Source organism: Malassezia japonica, chromosome 1 (assembly GCF_029542785.1).
Source record: "Malassezia japonica chromosome 1, complete sequence".
In the NCBI taxonomy this organism is placed as follows: Eukaryota; Fungi; Basidiomycota; class Malasseziomycetes; order Malasseziales; family Malasseziaceae; genus Malassezia; species Malassezia japonica.
The window spans coordinates 1,666,182-1,683,755 of NC_083370.1; the positions used below are offsets into that span (position 1 = coordinate 1,666,182).

At 64.7% G+C, this 17,574-nt stretch overlaps 11 protein-coding genes across 11 annotated transcripts; 7 read left to right on the forward strand and 4 right to left on the reverse strand.

Moving 5' to 3' along the window:
* Positions 1-8: 8 nt before the first annotated feature.
* MJAP1_000890 (uncharacterized protein) lies at positions 9-1,190 on the reverse strand (the record flags this gene model as incomplete). The annotated part of the gene is made up of 1 exon (XM_060264856.1): positions 9-1,190. One exon carries the CDS (start codon positions 1,188-1,190, stop codon positions 9-11), a length of 1,182 nt encoding a protein of 393 aa, XP_060120839.1.
* Positions 1,191-1,770: 580 nt separating this feature from the next.
* MJAP1_000891 (uncharacterized protein) lies at positions 1,771-2,473 on the forward strand (the record flags this gene model as incomplete). Its single annotated transcript, XM_060264857.1, has 2 exons — positions 1,771-2,421; positions 2,465-2,473. 2 exons carry the CDS (start codon positions 1,771-1,773, stop codon positions 2,471-2,473), a joined length of 660 nt encoding a protein of 219 aa, XP_060120840.1.
* Positions 2,474-2,570: 97 nt separating this feature from the next.
* Positions 2,571-3,631, reverse strand: MJAP1_000892 (uncharacterized protein; the record flags this gene model as incomplete). The annotated part of the gene is made up of 3 exons (XM_060264858.1): positions 2,571-3,361; positions 3,384-3,477; positions 3,500-3,631. 3 exons carry the CDS (start codon positions 3,629-3,631, stop codon positions 2,571-2,573), a joined length of 1,017 nt encoding a protein of 338 aa, XP_060120841.1.
* A 44-nt stretch (positions 3,632-3,675) lies between these two features.
* Positions 3,676-4,339, forward strand: MJAP1_000893 (uncharacterized protein; the record flags this gene model as incomplete). The annotated part of the gene is made up of 2 exons (XM_060264859.1): positions 3,676-4,023; positions 4,046-4,339. The coding sequence occupies 2 exons, from the start codon at positions 3,676-3,678 to the stop codon at positions 4,337-4,339; spliced, it is 642 nt and encodes a 213-aa protein (XP_060120842.1).
* On the reverse strand, positions 4,340-5,969 carry REX3 (RNA exonuclease 3; the record flags this gene model as incomplete). The annotated part of the gene is made up of 2 exons (XM_060264860.1): positions 4,340-4,585; positions 4,608-5,969. The coding sequence occupies 2 exons, from the start codon at positions 5,967-5,969 to the stop codon at positions 4,340-4,342; spliced, it is 1,608 nt and encodes a 535-aa protein (XP_060120843.1).
* A 21-nt stretch (positions 5,970-5,990) lies between these two features.
* On the forward strand, positions 5,991-7,299 carry ERG27 (3beta-hydroxysteroid 3-dehydrogenase; the record flags this gene model as incomplete). The annotated part of the gene is made up of 2 exons (XM_060264861.1): positions 5,991-7,019; positions 7,042-7,299. The coding sequence occupies 2 exons, from the start codon at positions 5,991-5,993 to the stop codon at positions 7,297-7,299; spliced, it is 1,287 nt and encodes a 428-aa protein (XP_060120844.1).
* Positions 7,300-7,360: 61 nt separating this feature from the next.
* msp1 (mitochondrial dynamin GTPase Msp1) lies at positions 7,361-10,171 on the forward strand (the record flags this gene model as incomplete). Its single annotated transcript, XM_060264862.1, has 1 exon — positions 7,361-10,171. The coding sequence occupies one exon, from the start codon at positions 7,361-7,363 to the stop codon at positions 10,169-10,171; it is 2,811 nt and encodes a 936-aa protein (XP_060120845.1).
* A 558-nt stretch (positions 10,172-10,729) lies between these two features.
* Positions 10,730-11,536, forward strand: RPS3 (40S ribosomal protein S3; the record flags this gene model as incomplete). The annotated part of the gene is made up of 1 exon (XM_060264863.1): positions 10,730-11,536. One exon carries the CDS (start codon positions 10,730-10,732, stop codon positions 11,534-11,536), a length of 807 nt encoding a protein of 268 aa, XP_060120846.1.
* Positions 11,537-11,890: 354 nt separating this feature from the next.
* MJAP1_000898 (uncharacterized protein) lies at positions 11,891-12,792 on the forward strand (the record flags this gene model as incomplete). Its single annotated transcript, XM_060264864.1, has 2 exons — positions 11,891-12,724; positions 12,763-12,792. 2 exons carry the CDS (start codon positions 11,891-11,893, stop codon positions 12,790-12,792), a joined length of 864 nt encoding a protein of 287 aa, XP_060120847.1.
* An 89-nt stretch (positions 12,793-12,881) lies between these two features.
* MJAP1_000899 (phosphoinositide phospholipase C) lies at positions 12,882-15,584 on the reverse strand (the record flags this gene model as incomplete). Its single annotated transcript, XM_060264865.1, has 1 exon — positions 12,882-15,584. One exon carries the CDS (start codon positions 15,582-15,584, stop codon positions 12,882-12,884), a length of 2,703 nt encoding a protein of 900 aa, XP_060120848.1.
* Positions 15,585-15,622: 38 nt separating this feature from the next.
* MJAP1_000900 (uncharacterized protein) lies at positions 15,623-17,524 on the forward strand (the record flags this gene model as incomplete). Its single annotated transcript, XM_060264866.1, has 3 exons — positions 15,623-15,680; positions 15,703-15,957; positions 15,981-17,524. 3 exons carry the CDS (start codon positions 15,623-15,625, stop codon positions 17,522-17,524), a joined length of 1,857 nt encoding a protein of 618 aa, XP_060120849.1.
* Between the last annotated feature and the right edge of the window lie 50 nt (positions 17,525-17,574).

Below are 17,574 nucleotides of genomic sequence, written 5' to 3' on the forward strand. Positions count from 1 at the left end.
TTGGTATGTTACAACACTTGTGCCGCTTCGGGCTGGCCCAAGGAGAATGGATGCTTTGCATCGCCCAAGTCGTCTAGCTCGCCGTGTTCGGCATCAAAGCCGACGCTCGACGGCGGCTCGTCGTCATGCGCCGCATGGGCAGGCGTGTGCGAGGTGCTGGGGCGCGTGATGCCGCGCGACTCCTCGTACTCGCGCCGCAAGCGCTCGTACTCAGCCTTGTCTTTGTCGGCTTGGTCGAGGTAGGGCTGCTTCTCCTCGTCGCTGAGCGTGCGCCACTTGGCCGCCGCCAGTACGCTCTGCTTGGTCGTCTCGTGCTCGCCTTCCAGCACTTCTTTCGACATCTCGGGGTCCGTGCGGATCGTGCGCAGGAACAGAAAGTAGGCCGAGAGCGGCTTCTTGGGGGCGTTGGGGTCCTTGAGGTTACCACGGCGCGATTTGCCCAACTTGCGCTGCGCAGAGCGAAACATGTTCTCGTGGCGGATGTCGTCGGGCGTCAACTTTGCCCGCCACGCTGCGAGATCCTTCTCGTACTGCTCCTTGGCCTCTTGGCTGCGCTCCTGGAACTTTTGCCGCTCGCTCTCGGGCAGCGCGGCATACCGCAGGCCCGCATCCTTGGCGACGTGCGCAACATTGAGGCGCTCTTCGGGCGACGCAGCCTTGATCTTTTGCAGCTCCTCGGTAAAAAAGATTTGCCATGCGGACGGCGACTGCTTCGGCGGCTTAAGACGCGACTTGAGCTGCGGCACCGGCGCAGGCTCCTTCTTGCGTGACGCTTCGGGCTGACCAAATTGCGCAAAGCGCATGTCGGGCACCTCCGAGACGGGGTACTTGCGGGGACGGCCGAGTTGCTTCTTGGCTTTGCCGACGCCCATCGCGCCCGGCATGCCAGGCGCGCCGGGCGCAGGGAACGGCGACGCGGCATTGGGGTTCATTGCGGCAGGGAGGCCCGTAGCCGGAATACCGGGAAACATCATGCCGTTGGTAAACTGGGGATAGGACATGGGGACATTGGCAAAGTTGCCGGGCACGCCGACGTCGGCGCCCCCCAGCATCGGGTTCGTGCTTGACATGGTCTGTGATGTGAGTCCCGGCATGCCCCCGGGCATCGGCCGCGGCATGCCGTAGCCGTACATGGGCATCGACATGCCCGGCATGGCCGGCATACCGGGCGCCGGCGCGCCGAAGCTCATCGGCGGTACTTGATGAAATGCATAGGGTGATGCGGCGAAGCCTGCGTTGCTATCGAGTAGCGTGTTGGAATCAGGGCTCACAAGGCGGTTGGGGGGTGGGATACCCCCTCCCTCGCCCTGAGGGTGATGGTTTGTCTGGGGTATTAGTACGGCTCGCGTCAATCCCTGCGTCTCCACCAATTAGAACGACCCGGGCACTCGCCTTAAGGGCGGTGTACCCGGGAGGAGCCGTCCCGGGGGGACTGCGCTGATCGGACAATCGGTGGTTGGATAGACGCAGGAACCAAATAATTTAGGCGACGTACCATTGACGCTTGTAGATGCGGGAGGGACTTTAGCAGTGCCACCCGATGGCTCCGCAGGGGGTTGGACGGAGACGAGGCAAGGGCGAGTGGCGTTATGCCTCAGCTGCGTGGCTTTTCGGGGAGGCGCGGTTGCAGCTGCAGGCTAGGCACATTTTCCCCCAACGCGGGCCACTCTTTGGCGGAATTTGCAGCAGGCGCAGATGCCGCGCTTCTACATCACATGCACGTGATTTAAACCCCCGATCGTGTGCGCTGCAGCACTGCCGCAACATCGCATGAACGCCAAGCCAGTGGAGCACGAGCCACGTACGCGCCCTGCGCCCTCGGCACCGGCGCTCCAGGCCTTCAATGGAACCAGGGTGCAGATCGAATACGCAGGCGCGCCGGACGGCGTCGACTCGAATTTGCTCATCCTCCTGCACGGCCTCGGCGACCGCGCCGCGCCTTTTCGGCAGCTCGGCACTTCGCTGCAGCGCACGCTGCCGCAAACGGCCGTGCTGTGCATCCAGGGGCTAAAGCGCGTGCCGCTCCTCGAAGAAGACGCGTGGATGTGGTGGGACACGTTTGATATGCTCGGCGAAACGATCCCCAACCCCGATCCAAGGCACGCGATCGGGGCCATCGAGGGCGCGCTCGCCTACCTCTGTGCGCCGCAGGACAAGGGGGGGTGCGCATGGCCGAACGAAAACGTGCACCTCTTTGGGTACGGGCAGGGAGGCTCGCTCGCGCTCGAGGCGCTTGCAGCGCGGCGGCCGAACGCGGTCGGGAGCGTCACGAGCGTATGCGGCCCTTTTCTGTCGCTGCCGACTTTTACCCCGCCGCTGACGACACCGGCGTGCTTCGTGACGCGCTTTGCGCCGCCGGTGCTCCAGTCCTCGGCGCTCGCCAAGGGGCAGCTTGCGGCGGTAAATAAGGCGTTCAAACACGTCACACACCACAACTATCCGCCTTCCATGGCACCCGTCGAAGAGGCTATGATCCGGGGGAACGAGTGGCGCGACCTGCACGTCTTTTGGAGCAAGCTGTGGCGCAACCGCTCGGCATGGGAACTCGGTGGGGATCTATACACGGTCTCTTAGCCTACGAGCGGCGTGCCCGCCGCACGCTCCATGAGCTTCTCAAGCTCAGTGCTGTCCTGTGGCGTCTCGTTCTTCACTGCGCCAAACATGCGCACGACAAAAGCGCCGACGGCCTGTTCACCGATCTCGACCTCTGCACGAGGGCCCCAGCGGTACTCGGCCGCAGGCGCCTGCGCAGAGCCGTCGCTGCCGCGCACGGTCTCGACACGCACTTTTTCTAGATACCCCTGGCGCTGCAGCTGGGCCATGTAGGTCTCCAACGTAAGCTTGTGGTCGCCCGAAAAGCGCTGGCGGCTCTGTGTCGATGTCTCGCCCTCGTCGCTGCCGTGAAACGGCTGCAGCGCTGACGGAAGCGCACGGTCGACCGACAGCGAGAGCTGCGCAAGATAGGCACGGAGACGCCCTTCGTCGACGCGGCGGCCGCACAGCAGAATGATGCTGAGAATAAGAAAAAGGAGGCCCATGCCGCCGAGCTGGGCATCCATGCTCCAGTCAACGAGCGCCGCGTCTTGGGTATCACGCCGCCCCAGTTCTTGAAGGACGGCAGGCGGCAGCGTCGAGCGCAGCATCCACGTAGCCGACGCCGACATGTCCTTCCGCGTCGGCTCAGTACGCTGCCGCTTGGCACCCACACGCTCATCGAGCTTCTCGGCCTGCTCGACCAGCAGCGGATTCTCCTGGTTGCGTGCGCGCATCTCCACGAGCTCGTATGCAAAGGTGGTCTTGAGCATGTGCTGCGCAACCGCAAAAATAACCGGAAACGCACGACTCGCGTCCTTTCCAATAACTGTGTTAAGTAAAGAACCTACTCTTTTTCATTACATCGTCGCGGCGCAGGGGGTGCCGCCGATACTCGGTAAAGAGTGCCATCCGCACGAGGTCGCCGGCCATGCGCTCGACCGTCTGCGTCAGCCTATTCACGTACATCCTGTCCGATCGCATGTGCAGTGCTCTTGGCGCCAGGAGCGAGGTGCGCCATTGCCTCCTCGCCCAGCAGCTCGCCGATCCACGCGTGCGCGTCAGGCGCGTCCGCCGCACGACGCGCTGGACGCGGCATCGTGGAGGTGTGTTGGATGCTTAGTCAGCCATTTTTTGGACGCCATGTTCAAGCGGCTGAGCAAGGCGCAGGCGCTCCGCGAGGAGCTCGGCGAGGAGACGGAGGAGACGGGTCCCGTCACCATCGAGACGGCCCTGGACGAGGAGAGTGCGAGTGAGGAGGAGTTTAGCGATGACGATGACGACGACAATGACGATGATGAGGAAGACGAGGAGGGCGACGACGATGAAGAGGACGAAGGCGACGTACAATTCACCGTCCGTGATGCGCTCGAGAGCCCCATCTACCTGGACGACGAGGCACCCGGACGCGCCGAGATTTTCCGGTGCGTCGCATGCCCGATCGTCATGCTAAAGAACGACAAGGCCATTGAAGTGCATGCCGAGAGCAAGGTACGTCGCCGGACTCATCCAGAACCACAAGCGGCGGTTCCACCGTTTTGTCGAGTTTGCGCATGCCGAGTCAGAGCGCGAAGGCGACCGTGTGATGGCGCTCGACCCCCGCACGCTTGCCGACCTGCTCGAGGACGAGCGGCGAGCTGAGGAGAAGAAAGCACCGGCGAAGCGCAAAGAGCCGTCGAGCACCGACCACGTCTCGCGTGTCGAGCGCCGCAAGCAGCGCCGTGCGGTCCGCAATGAGAAGCGTGCAGGCCTCCAGGAGGCGTACGCCAAGCGCATGGAGAAAGAAGGTGGCGCGTCTACCAAGTAGTTATGTACAAAGCTCCGCCCACTTGTGCCGCACAAGTTCGAGTGTCGTCTGTGCGTCTTCGGCAGAGGAGTGGCCGACGGCCGAGCCGCCTGCCTGGATGATCTTGCCGAGGTACTTGGCGACCAGGTCGCGCAGTGCGAGGCGGAACGGCAGGCCGCGGGGATGCGGAAAGAGCTGGCACGTATCGATGATAGTCGTGTGCACCACGCGAATCGCGCGCAGATCGTTTTCGAGGCCATGGCCAATCTAGGTCAGCAAGGCAACGTACCAAAACCGTATTCGGCCCGACGTAGCGCGCGAGCGCGCGCCGCGCCGCCTCGAGGTCCAGCACGGCGTTCGCCTCGTACTCCTCCGGCTGGATACCGGAGAATTGTGTATTAAAGTCGAGCACGGCGACGTCGTCGGTGCACCGCACAAGCTCGTCAAAGACAATCTCGCCGCTCTCGTCGATCAGCGTGATGCGCGTAACGCTCAGGCCCTGCGTCGTATAGCTCATCTCGCAGTCCAGAGCAGCAAGGTCGAGCGCCCCGCTACTTCCCCCCATCTCCTCGGCGAGCTGCGCAAAGGTGGTATACGGCGCGCGGTGGTGCAGTGCCTCCTCGGCCTCTTCCTTAAAGACGTGGGGCCCGGTCGCGCAGCGGTCGTCGCCGAGCGCCTGGGTGTCGACCGTGCGCCCGCAGCACGTCCACCGCTGGACCTTGCGGCGCTTTCCGTCGCTCGCTTCTTCGCGGCGGGGACGCCCAGGGTGGAAGCGGCATGCTTCAGGGTCCTGGCCTCCGTGTGCGGCCGTCTGCAGCGGCGCAACAAGGAACAACGTGCCGCAGCGCGCACACGTCTGCTTTTCGCCGGCGCCATTGATGCGGTCGCCGCCCGGTCCCCAGGCTGCGGGAATCTCGGTGAGGTACCCCAGCGTCTGCAGGTCGCCTTTTGGGCACAGGAAGCCCGCCTTGACGACGCGCTCGCGTGTGAGGTAGTGGGCCTTGCGGTCCTCGGCCTTTTTTCGCTTCGCCATTACCTCGGCATTCGTCCCGGTCTCGGTGCAGCGCAGCAGAATCGCACGCGCGGCGTCCGCACCGCCGTGGTGCGTGGCTGCGCACGCCTCGTCGACGGCCTCGGCGAGCGCTTCCTTGTTGCGTTTCGTCACGCTCATTGCCGCGCTCATGCTCGAGTTGCGGTACGAGTGCTCGCTCGCGAGGCGAAACACGTCGGCCTCTATCGCGCGCGCATCCGTCGTGCACAGGTCAGCGCCGATCGTGCGCATCGTGGGGTCCGCATGGGTAATGAGCGGCTTGTAAAAGACGGAGAGCGTGCCAAAGATCTTTTGGATGCCATTTTTTCGTGCCCCCAGCGAGATTTTCGAAGAGGCAGGGTGCACCCTGCTCGTAATCACCGGGCACTCGAGGCCGCCGGGCGCCGCGGCGGGCGGCGGGCGCGCCGCCGCCTTGGCCGGCGGTGCGGCCTTTTCCTTGGCCGGCGTCTCTTCGACTTTGCGGCGCTTGGCTTCCTGCACCTGCGCCTCAAGCAGCCTTAAATCATGCGAGTACGGGCACTGGACACGGTCGCCCTCGCACGCCCCATCGCGAAACGCAGGGCACACGACCCCGCTCAAGAGGCCCGCTGGCCGAAACATGCGAGGCGAACCTCCACTTCCATGAGCCGCCCGATTGTCTTGGTGACCGGCGCGAACGGCGGCGTGGGCCTCGGCGTGTGCGAGCGCCTGCTTGTGCAGCTCTCGACGCCGGCGCCCCCAGACAGCACTGCGCTATATGGCGGTCGCGAAGATGCGGCCGGCACGCCGTTTGATGCCAGCAACGGGTGCACGCTGATCCTCGCGTGCCGCAACGAGGCAAAAGCGCGTGCGGCGATCGAGGCGCTCGAGGCGCTGCTACAGAAGCTGCATGACCAGGTGGACGACGACCTTCCGGAGCGTGTGGGCTCGGCGGCGAGCTCGGCGGTCGACGCCCCGTCAAAGGATGGCCTGCGCACGCGCCAGTTTACCAATGACCGCAGCGCCCCGCTGGCCGAGCGCAATGCGGTTGCGCGCACCGAATACCGCCGGCGCTTTGCGCGCAACTCGAAAATCGAGTTTGTCAAACTCGACCTGGCGAGCGTCGCGAGCACCAAAGCGTGCGCGCAGGAAGTGCTGGCGACCTACCCCTACCTCACGCACCTGATCCTCAACGCGGGCGGCGCGGCGTGGGCCGGCGTCAACTGGCCGCTGGCGTTCTTTGAGATTATCACGAACCTGCACCGTGGTGTGACGCGCCCGTCGTACAAGCTGCAGAACCCTAGCGAGACGACCGCCGACGGCTTCGGCTGGGTGTGGGAGATCAACTGCGGCATGCACTATGTGCTCGCGAACGCGCTCGTGCCCCTGATGCGCAAGTCGCCGTACAAGACGCCGTCGCGCATCATCTGGACCGGCTCGCTCGAGGCGAGCCAGCGCGACTACCACCCCGAGGACTTCCAGTGCCTCGACCCCAAGGTGTCGCCGCACGCGTACGAGTCGACCAAGTACCAGTGCGAGCTCGCGGCACTCGGCATGGACGAGCGTCTCGCGGCGACGCACGAGCACGCGCCCCGCGTCTACACGGCGCACCCCGGCATTGTCGCGAGCAGCATCTTTGCCGAGGTCATCCACGTGGTGCTCCTCTCGCTCATGAAGCTCGTGTTCTACGTGGTACGTCGCACTACTGACCCAGGCGCGCTGGACCTTTTCGCCGCACCACCCCATCGACGCGTACAAAGGCGCGATCGCCGCCTCGTACGTTGCCGTCGCCCCGGCCGAGGACCTCGACTCGACCGCGCGGTACGGCGCGCAGTGCACCTTTTTCGGCCGCGAGTACGTCTATCCCGGACAGATCGACGGCTGGCAGGCGACAGATGGCCCTGCGCGTGTCACGGACCTCGCCCGCGACCTCCTCCGTCGCTACGACGCGGCGCTCAGCGGGGTCCTGTAGCATAATTCCCCACTCGCGCGAGCCATGCATAGTTCCTCTTCGTCGGTCCCTTGTTTCAACCATGTCGCTACTGCGCCGTGCGGTGGCGCTGCGCCTGCCGAGTGCAGGTGCCCGGAGTGCGACCAGTATGCCACGTACCGCATTCTCGCCGGCGGTGCAGAGCCTGCGTGTAGCCGCAGTGCGCCCTACGATGCCGCCCGTGGCGTTCCAACGCCACCTGCATGCACGGGCGATCAGCACGAGCTCCGGCATGCCCAAGTTCATGCTGCGTCTCGTGCGCCTGCCGATCTATGGAATTGCAGGTGCGGGCGGCTTGTACGCGTACACGAACTACAAGCTCGACGAGTGGAAGGGGCGTCTCGGCGACCTGTTTGGCTCGGCGAGCGACTCGGCGAACGGCCTCCTCGGCGCGCTGTCGGAGAACTCGAACAGCGCGCTGGCGTATGCGCGTGACGGCTGGAACTCGTTCTTGTCGCGCTTTGAGCAGGCGCGCGAGGAGCAGGAGGAGAGCGACGAGGGCGGCAACAACAACAACAACAACAACAACAACAACGACCAGGACTCGGTCCTCGCCGCGGCCGCCGCGGCGCTTGGCGCGACGCTCAACGGCGGTGAGGGCGAGGGCGAGGGAGAGGGCGGCGAGCACCACCACGGCCCGCAGCCCGGCTCGTCGGAAGAGCTCATGCTCCTTACGCGCAAGCTCATCGAGGTGCGCAACATCCTCAAAGAGGTCGATCACGACGGCGACCAGCTCGTGTTGCCGAGTATTGTCGTGATTGGCTCGCAGAGCAGCGGCAAGAGCAGTGTGCTTGAGTCGATTGTCGGCCACGAGTTCCTGCCGAAGGGCAACAACATGGTGACGCGCCGCCCGATTGAGCTTACGCTCGTGCATGTCCCCCCTGGCGACGTGCCTCCGGACGGGATCGTCGAGTACGGCGAGTTCCCTGGCACAGGCATGGGCAAAGTGACCGACTTTATGCGCATTCAAAAGGTGCTGTACGACCTGAACATGGCCGTGCCTGCCCAGGAGTGCGTGAGCGACAAGCCGATCGAGCTGCACATCCACAGTCCCCACGTCCCCGACCTCTCGCTCATTGATCTGCCCGGCTACGTGCAGCTCAGCTCGATGGACCAGCCGGAGGAGCTGCGCGAAAAGATTGCTGGCCTCTGCGAAAAGTACATCCAAGAGCCGAACATCATTCTCGCGGTGTGTGCCGCAGACGTTGACCTGGCGAACTCGCCCGCGCTGCGTGCGAGCCGCAAGGTCGATCCCCTCGGCATGCGCACGATCGGTGTTGTGACCAAGATGGATCTCGTTCCTGCCGACGTCGGCGCGTCGATCCTGAACAACAACAAATACCCCCTGTCGCTCGGCTACATTGGTGTCGTGTGCCGCTCGCCCGAGCCGGTGAACCACTCTGTCTTTTCTCTTGGACGTGCTGCGAACCCCGTCGAGCTGACGCAGCAGTACGAGCGCAAGTACTTTGACGAGCACGCGGTCGCCTTCGAGGCCCCCCAGCGTGGCCGCAACGCCGGCGTCGCGCCGATGGTCGGCACGGACAAGCTGCGCCAGCGCCTCATGGTGGTGCTGGAAGAGAACATGGGCGCGTCGCTTACTGGCGTCGCTGGCGTCGTCCGCTCCGAGCTCGAGGACGCCGCGTACCAGTTCAAGGTGCAGTACAACGACCGCACGATCACCGCCGAGAGCTACGTGACCGAGGTGCTCGACGTGTTGAAGCAGCGCTTCAAGCTCTTTGCGCAAAACTTTGGCAAGCCCGAAGTGCGTGTGCTGCTGAAGAATGCGCTCGACGACAAGGTCATGGACATCCTCGCACAGATCTACTGGACCGACGGCAAGATTGGCGAGCTGACCGAGCTCGGCGAGAAGCGCCGCGAGTCGCCGGACGAGCTGAACCCCGAGTGGATGCACAAGCTCGACGCCTCGACCGGGGCGCTAACCAAGAGCGGCATCGGGCGCATGAGCACGCAGCTTGTCGCGAATACGATCCGCGCGCAGCTCGAGCAGCTCGCCCTTTCGGAACCCTTTAATCACCACGTCGAGACGGCCGAGCGGATCGTGTCGTTCGGCACGGCGCTGCTCAAGGACCGCTTCACGATCACCGCCGACCAAGTCGAGAATTGCGTCAAGCCGTACAAGTACGAGGTCGAGCTGAACGAGCGCGAGTGGGAGGAAGGGCGCAAGCAGTCAGAGGCGCTCATGCGCAACGAGCTCGCGATGTGCAGCGAGGCGTACGACCGCCTGAAAAACGCGATCGGTTCGCGCCGCCTGCGCGGTGCGGTCGAGTACATTGTACAGCTCGAGGAGCGCGAGCGGCAGCGCATTGCTGCGCGTGTCGAGTCGAGTGGCGACGCCGAGGCGCTCGCGGCCCTCGCGCAGGACGACCAGAACGACCCGACGCGCCCCGGCTTCAACGCGGCACTGCTTTCGAAAGCGCGCGAGGCGCGTTTCCTGCAGGACCGTGCCGACATCCTGCGCATGCGCCTGGCGGTGCTGCGCTCGCGCCGCTGCAAGGCGGGTCCCGACCAAAAGGTGTTCTGCCCCGAGTCCTTTTTGAATGTCGTGACGGAGAAGCTGACGTACACGGCGGTGATGTTTATCAACATTGAGCTCCTCGCCGAGTTCTTTTACCAGTTCCCCCGCGAGATCGACGCACGCCTCGGGTACGACATGTCGAAGGACGACATGACCGCGTTCGCTCGCCAGAACCCTGCCATTCGCAAGCACATTGATCTGCAGCAGCGCAAGGAGAAGCTCGAGGAAGTGATGCTCAAGCTCGACGACCTCACACGGCTGTACCAGGACAAGCTGCCCAAGCGCCCGGCCACGCACTCCAAGTGGCTTTTCTTTTAATAGGCCTATACCACAATTCTACAATGTAACGCGGGTGCATGTGGCGTTTGACGGCGGAAACGCCACGGCGTGCGAGCACATGCCCTTCGCGTCAGCGGCGCCCCTCTTCTGTGCGTGCACAAAAGTCAGGGCGCATGCTTGTTGTTGGCGGGCTATGACTCAAACTCCGGCCGGGATAGCAGCATTACCTGCGGGCACGGTGCTCTTAAGACCCGTCGTCTGACCTGACCTGACGCACACGGTGCACGGACGGCAAACGATTGCAACTACTGCTCATTAGCCTGTTCAAAAAGAGATAAAGAGGGCTCAGACAGTCAATTCACGTCCACGGCGCCGCATCGTGGCGGCGCCTCGGTCAAGAGATGCCAGTTTTGCGTGCGTATCGCACAACTCTTCTTTGCCCTCGGGCGACGTACCTTGCTGTGTGTGGAGGAGCTGCACCGGCGGCGCGCGGGCGCGCTACCTTCCCATCACGTGACGAAATGTAGTTCCAAAGAAGCCTAGGGCGCCAGGCGCGAGTCGCTCTTTCTTGCACACCACCGGTTGTCCATCAAGACTATGGCGTCTGCTATCATTTCGAAGAAGAGGAAGTTTATTGCTGACGGTGTCTTCACTGCCGAGCTCAACGAGTTCTTCACCCGTGAGCTCGCTGCTGAGGGCTACTCGGGCTGCCTTGTGCGTGTGAACCACGTCCGCACCGAGATCATCATCCGTGCTACCCACACCCAGGAGGTGCTCGGTGACAAGGGCCGCCGCATCCGCGAGCTCACCTCGCTCGTGCGCCAGCGCTTCCGCTTCCCCGAGGGCTCGCTCGAGCTCTACGCCGAAAAGGTGCAGAACCGTGGTCTCCACGCTGTTGCCCAGTGTGAGTCGCTGCGCAACAAGCTCCTCGGTGGTCTCCCCGTCCGCCGTGCCGCCTACGGTGTGCTCCGCTTCGTGATGGAGTCGGGTGCCAAGGGTTGCGAGGTCATCATCTCGGGCAAGCTCCGTGCCGCCCGTGCCAAGTCGATGAAGTTCAACGACGGTTTCATGATCCACACCGGTCAGCCCGTCAAGGACTTTGTCGACGAGGCCGTCCGCCACGTCCTGATGAAGCAGGGTGTGCTCGGTATCAAGGTCAAGATCATGCACGGCTGGGACCCCGAGGGCCGCGTTGGCCGTCCCTTCCCCCTGCCCGATGCGGTTACCATCCTCGAGCCCAAGGAGGACGTGCCCGTTACGCAGCCCATGTCGGAGTCGCGCAACGCGCCCACGCTCGAGCCCCCGTCGGCCCCCGTCTCGCAGGAGTTCGCTGCCGAGCAGCTCCAGCAGCACAGCGAGGCCGCCTACACTCAGGGTGGCGTGCCGCAGCCCGCTGCCTTCTAAGTTGCCAAGCGCATTAGGTTTCTATGGTCTATGTAGTGTGATGTCCCCATAGACCGCGCCGTTGCGCTACGCGGCAATCCAAAATTTCCACGCCTTTGTGCCGGCCCCCTGCGAGAAAAAGCATGTGACTTGTGTGGAACTGCGGCAAGGCTTTTACGGGTAGATGCGCAATTTTCGAGCCCAATTCCAAGGGCGCACGCGGCGGTCGCCGCGGCGGCGACGAATCGGTCGTTTTCTTCCTCTCTTGACGTCGGTCAGATTTGGGTGTGGGTAGGTACCGCCGCTGGGCCTCTGAACAAGTGCTGACTGCGCGATAGACCTCCTGCAAAAAGAGCAGTACATTCATCCAAAATAATGTCGGTTGCGAGCAAGAACCCGTTCCAGCTGCTCGGCGATGACGGCTCGGAGGTTGCCCCGGCCGCTGCCCCGGCCGCTGCCCCCGCAGCCCCGCAGGCAAAGGAGCAGCGCACGGTGCCTGGTGCGCCGCGTGCTCCCAAGACGGATGCGGCCGAGGAGCCGCGCCCCCGCGGTGACCGTGGTGGCCGCGGCCGCGGCGAGCGTGGCCGTGGTGGTGAGCGCGGCGGCCGTGGCCGCGGCGGCAAGCCCGGCCGTGGCCGTCCTTTCGACCGTCACTCGGGCACCGGCCGCGAGGACACTGAGAAGTCGCAGCGCCTCGGCCAGGGCGGCCTCGACGGCACGAACGCCGTGAAGAACGAGGAGGGCGCCAAGGAGGACGCCAAGGTGGACGCCAAGGAGGCCGTCAAGGAGGACAAGGCCGACGCGGCCGCTGCCCGTGCCGCCGAGGAGGAGGAGGAGGAGAAGACCCTCACCCTTGACCAGTACCTCGAGGCCCAGAAGGAGAAGCGCGCGCAGCTCGGCGCCACCGCTCCCCGTCCCGTCGAGGCCGACGAGCAGAGCTACGGCCAGAAGCTCGAGAAGTCCGAGGGCGAGGCCTACTTTGCGGGTGGCGGCGGCAAGAAGACCGCTGCGCCGAAGACGCACAAGGCCAAGCAGACCATCGAATTTGAGCCGGTCTACGAGCAGCCCGGTGCGAACCGCGGCGGCTCGGACCGTGGCCGCGGTGGTGCCCGCGGCCGCGGTGAGCGCGGCCGTGGCGGTGCCCGCGGCCGTGGCGACCGTGGTGGCCGCGCCGAGCGCGGCCGTGGCGCCCTCGCGCGCCCCGCGGCGGTGCCGCGCGCGGCAGCGGCCCGACCGTCAACCTGCAGGACGAGTCGGCGTTCCCGTCGCTGGGTTAAGTACCCGATAGGCAGCATTCCTACCACCTAGCAAAAGCGTAGAGCCTGTGCTAGACAGGAGCCGCGTAGTGCAATCCAAGTTGTTTGGCCTATTCCACCCGCTCGAGGGTATATTGCGTATGGACAAAGAGCGTAGCATAGAGCAGCCGCGAGAGCTGCGTGTCGTACAGTGGGAGGTGCCGGAAGCCTTGGCTCAGCGTGCCGAGGTTTGCCGTGGACGACGCAAGGGCGTTCGACACGCCTTGGTGCTCGTTAAAGACCTGGAAGCGCAAAAAGCACAGGTCCAGCAGGCCGCGGGTCACGGTACGCAGCTGGTCGGACTCGTACGCCTCGGCGGCGAGGGGGGCAGGGAGGTCGAGTTGCACGGTGCACCGCGCATTCCACATCGGCGCGAGCGCGGAATTCGCGCTCGCCGTGCGGAAGGACGCGCTGCCGAGACGCGGCGACGTACCGACGCCTTCGTCGCGCACGATCCGCGCGGCTCGGCCCCACTGCAGAGGCGTGTGCGCGCTGAGCGCAATGTACACGTTTGTCTCTTCGTCGCGCGCGCCCGGCGGAAGCTGCTGCGCAGAGACGATCGTCAGATGCAGCGACACACGAATGGCCCCTGGGCCGTTTTTGAGCAGCGTACGCTCGCGCAGGCCGGCAGGCTTCAGGCGGTAGCCGCCAGAGTAGTAGGAAAAGAACGCCTGGTTCATCTCCATGCCGCGGTCGCGCGTCTGCCAGTTGAGCGCCACGAGCTGGCAGCCCGCGGCCCACATGTCGATCGGCAGAAAGTTGGCGCTGCTGCTATGCAGACGGCTCAGCGTCGAGAGGCTGGGGTAGACGCGTGTGAGGTGTGTCACGTTGTGCTTGACGAGGTCTGCATTGTTCGTGCGAATGATACGCAGCGCCTTGCGCTCCGAGAGCGAAAACATGTGCTCGGGCGCATAGTGCTCTTTTTTGTTGATGCCGCGGCACCGCACCCCGATCGTGTACACGAGCAGCGCAGTGAGCGAGTCGGACATGGGCGCGTGCTCCGCCGGTGGCTCTTTGCGCAGCGGGCGCTTGATGTGGCGCACAATGCCCCGCGCCTGGTCGAGGAGCGAGTCGCCTTCCGACTCGGTGTAGTCGGTTGTCGAGACGGGCGACTCGGGGGGCGGCTCGGCGACGTGCTCGAGCATGTGGATTAGGCCCCAGTCTTTAAACTTGACCAACACGCGCCCACGCAGCTCCTCGGGACTCGGCAGCGTATCGCGCGGCATGTCGTCGAGCGGCGCCGTGACCAGCATCGTGCCGAGACGCGTGCGCAGGATCGACGCAATGGCCTCTTGCTGCTGCACATCGTTGTGGATCTCGAGCGAGAGGATCAGGGGATAGGGCGACGACACAAACGCATACTGCGCAATCGCCGCAACGACGTCGTCAAACGGCACCTTGCCGGTGAGCGTGCGCCCGTGCGTCACCTGAGGCTGGCCGTTGGGGCCGTCCCAGCAGTCGAGCTCGACGCTGCGTGCGCCTTGCTGCAAGGCACGCACATACCCCTCGACCGTGCTGTCGCCTTTCCACTGCCCACCGACGAGGTAGGTATTGTGACTCGAGCTGATAAAGTAGTCGCTCAGCGGCAGCGTCAGCGCATGGTCGCCCTCGTCACTCGCTTCGTGGCGGTGGCGAGACGCGGTACGCCGCGCCGTGCGCGCCGCGCCCGATGCATTATCGCGCGAGAGGAGGTAGGTGAGAAACTGGTCGTACCCCATCCCCTGCGGCGACGCATGCCGCTCGTAAACCTTGGCCACCTGCTCGTCGCTCCACGACTCGCGCTGCTCTTGCCGCAAAAAGCCACAAAAGACGTCGAGCGAAATGGTCTCCTGGTCGGCCCACGCCTGAAAAATTTGCTCGACGTCGACGCGGCGCTTGAGCGAGGCGACAAAGTGCTGGAACGCCTCAAAGTTGAGCACGCCTTTTTTCTGGGTATCTGCGGCCTCAAAGTGCGCCTTGAGCTCCCGGTGGGAGCACTGGATGCCGGTGCGTTGGCACAGCTGTGCGACGTCGTCGAGCGTGAGCTTCGCATCCTTCTCCTGCCACGACGCATTGAGCCAGTGCGACTGCGTGCTCGCCGCCGGCACGCGGCCAGAGATGAGCGCCTGGCGCTGCGCCATGACGCCGAGGAGCGTGTCGCGCCAGCGCTGCAGCGATTCGCTCGAGAGCGCAATCAAGTGCACGGCCTTGTACGCTTTTGGTGTCTGGTAGATTACCGAGATCCACAGCGGCTCGTGCGAGTCGGCAATCTGCAGCGACTGCCGATAGGAGCGTGCTTCCGCGCCGAAGCGCACGTCACGGATGGCGTACAGCGGCACCTTGTTGTCCTTTTTGCTCGCCCAGACAATAGCCGCACTCTCGGTATCGACCGAAAAGGTGCGCTGCGCCACCTTGTTCTGCGTCACCTTGAGCATCGGCTCGCCGGCTAGGAGCACGTCGGACACGATCGCCTCGAGCGGCTCGAGGACGACGGTCGGCGGCGCAGACGCCGTGCTCGACAGCGAGTCGCTCGAGTTATCGCGCGGCACACTGTCGAGCCGCATCTTTCGAAAGGCCTTGGTCGAGTGCTTCCAGTCGCTGTAGCGCGTCTGGAGGCCGTGGATCGACTCGGTAAGCGAGCGCGTGATCGCCGCCGGTGACGACGACCACGGCGCACCAGAGTCGGACGCCCCGCTCGCGGTGCTTCCCCCGCTCGTACTCGCGCGGCGGCCTGGTGCACGGATCGGAATCGGATCCGTCTGCCGCCGCCGCGGCGCGTCGGGCGTCGAGCGCATCGCCGCGGGAGAATCGCAGCCCTCCACATCGCCCCGCGATGGACGTGCCGATAGCGGTCGGACTGGGGCTGGTGGCGAGCTTTGTACAGAGTCTCGGTAGGTGGTGTGGCTGACGTAGGCCTCACAGTACAGCGGCGCTCGCATATACATAACGAGGCGCTTCCGGAGGAGGAGCGCAAGTCCGAATGGAGCCGGCCGCTCTGGGTTGCGGGGTTCGTCGTGTTCCTTGCGGCCAACATTAGCGGCACGATCTTTCAGATCGGCACGCTCCCCGTCGTAATCTTGGCACCGCTAGGGGCAGTTAGTCTGCTGTACAATGCGCTGCTCGCGCGCGTGCTTCTCAACGACTTTTTGTCGCGGCACATGGCCATGGGTACGTATGCTATTTTAATGCAGGCTCGACGCTCATTGCCGTCGGCGCGCTGCTCATTGCCTACTTTGGCTCGGTACCAGAGGAGCCACGGTCGCTCAAGGAGCTTCTTGATTTGTACGAGCGGCCGTCGTTTGTCGCATTCGCGATGCTCTACCTTCTCGTCTTTGTCTCGGTGCTGACCATGGCGCACCTCACCGAGTGGCAGCTGCTCTGGCAGCCGCAGTGCGCGCCACGAAAAGGGCGTTCTTCCCGCCGGCGCTGGCGGGGCCTTGGAGGGCGCCGCTGGCCCGCGCCGTCGCTCGCGACCGTCGCCGAGGTCTCGGAAAACTCGTCGGGCATCGCTACGCCGATGCAGCGGGGCGCCGAGGACGACCGCACGCCGCTGCTCGTCGACGCGCTGCTCAACAAGGACAGCGCAAGCAAGCGTGTGCACGGCACGCTTGCACAAACGCCGAGCACCTCGGCACAGCCCGAGCCGCACGCGCCGTCGTACGGAGCGCTGGGCAACGGGCACCCCAGCGTGCCGAACCGCCGTGGAGCGCCCATGCCTCCGCTCGTCGCGGATGTCGAGGCGGCTATGCCCCGCACGTCGGCGCTCGAACTGCCCGCGAACCGCCCGACGGTCCTCGCGCTGGCCGTCGCGTACAGTGCGACGAGCGGCACGCTCAGCGGCGTGTGCCTGCTGCTTGCCAAAAGCGGCGTGGACCTGCTGGTGCTGTCGCTGCGCGGCAACAACCAGCTCGCGAGTCCCATGAGCTGGTTCCTGGTCGTGATCCTCTTGACTGCCGCCCTGCTCCAACTATGGTACTTGAACAAGAGCCTAAAACTCGCCGATCCGGTGCTGGTCTGCCCCCTGGCATTTTGCTTCTACAATATCTCGTCGATCACGTTGGGGCTGGTGTACTTTAACGAGCTTGCGATTCTCTCGTGGCTCGATGTGTTCTGCGTGTGCTTCGGCACGGGCCTGCTGCTGTGCGGCGTATGGGTCATCTCTTTGCACCACAGCATGGACGAAAAAGAAGAGGTCGAGAGCGCCTCGGACATTACGCTCTGGGGCCCGGGGTGGCACGACCCCGCCGCGTGGCACGACCACGACGCCTTGTCGCGCGGCGCCGCGACGTCGCCGCTCGCCGGACCCCTCTACTCGGCCGCGGTCGAGGACGAGCATACGCGCACCACGCACTCGCCAGAGCCGGTCGAGGCCGAGGCCGAGGCCGGGCCGTCCTTGTACGCGACGCCACCGCGCCTCACGCGCGATGCGCCCCTCGCCCCCCACCTCGCGCCGCGGCACGGGCGCAGCACGTCTATGCCGGTGCCGCCGAACAAGCCGACCATCTCTCTCGACCACGCGCTGACACAAGGCATGCACACTAGCGATCGGGCGCACATGAACCCCGCGCGCCGTCCGACGCTCTATGGCATCCTGGTGGAACGTGGCCTGAGCATCGGCCTGAGCCCCAGCTCGCCTGGTTTCCACGTATCCCCCCGTCGTGCCGCGAGCGCCGCGCACGCGTCGCCCAGTACGCCTCGTCCGCGCCGGTTCAGTGATAGTCATGGAGATGCGTAGCAACGCAATTACGAGTTAGACACAGCAGAAACAAGGGGTATGAGTTCGTC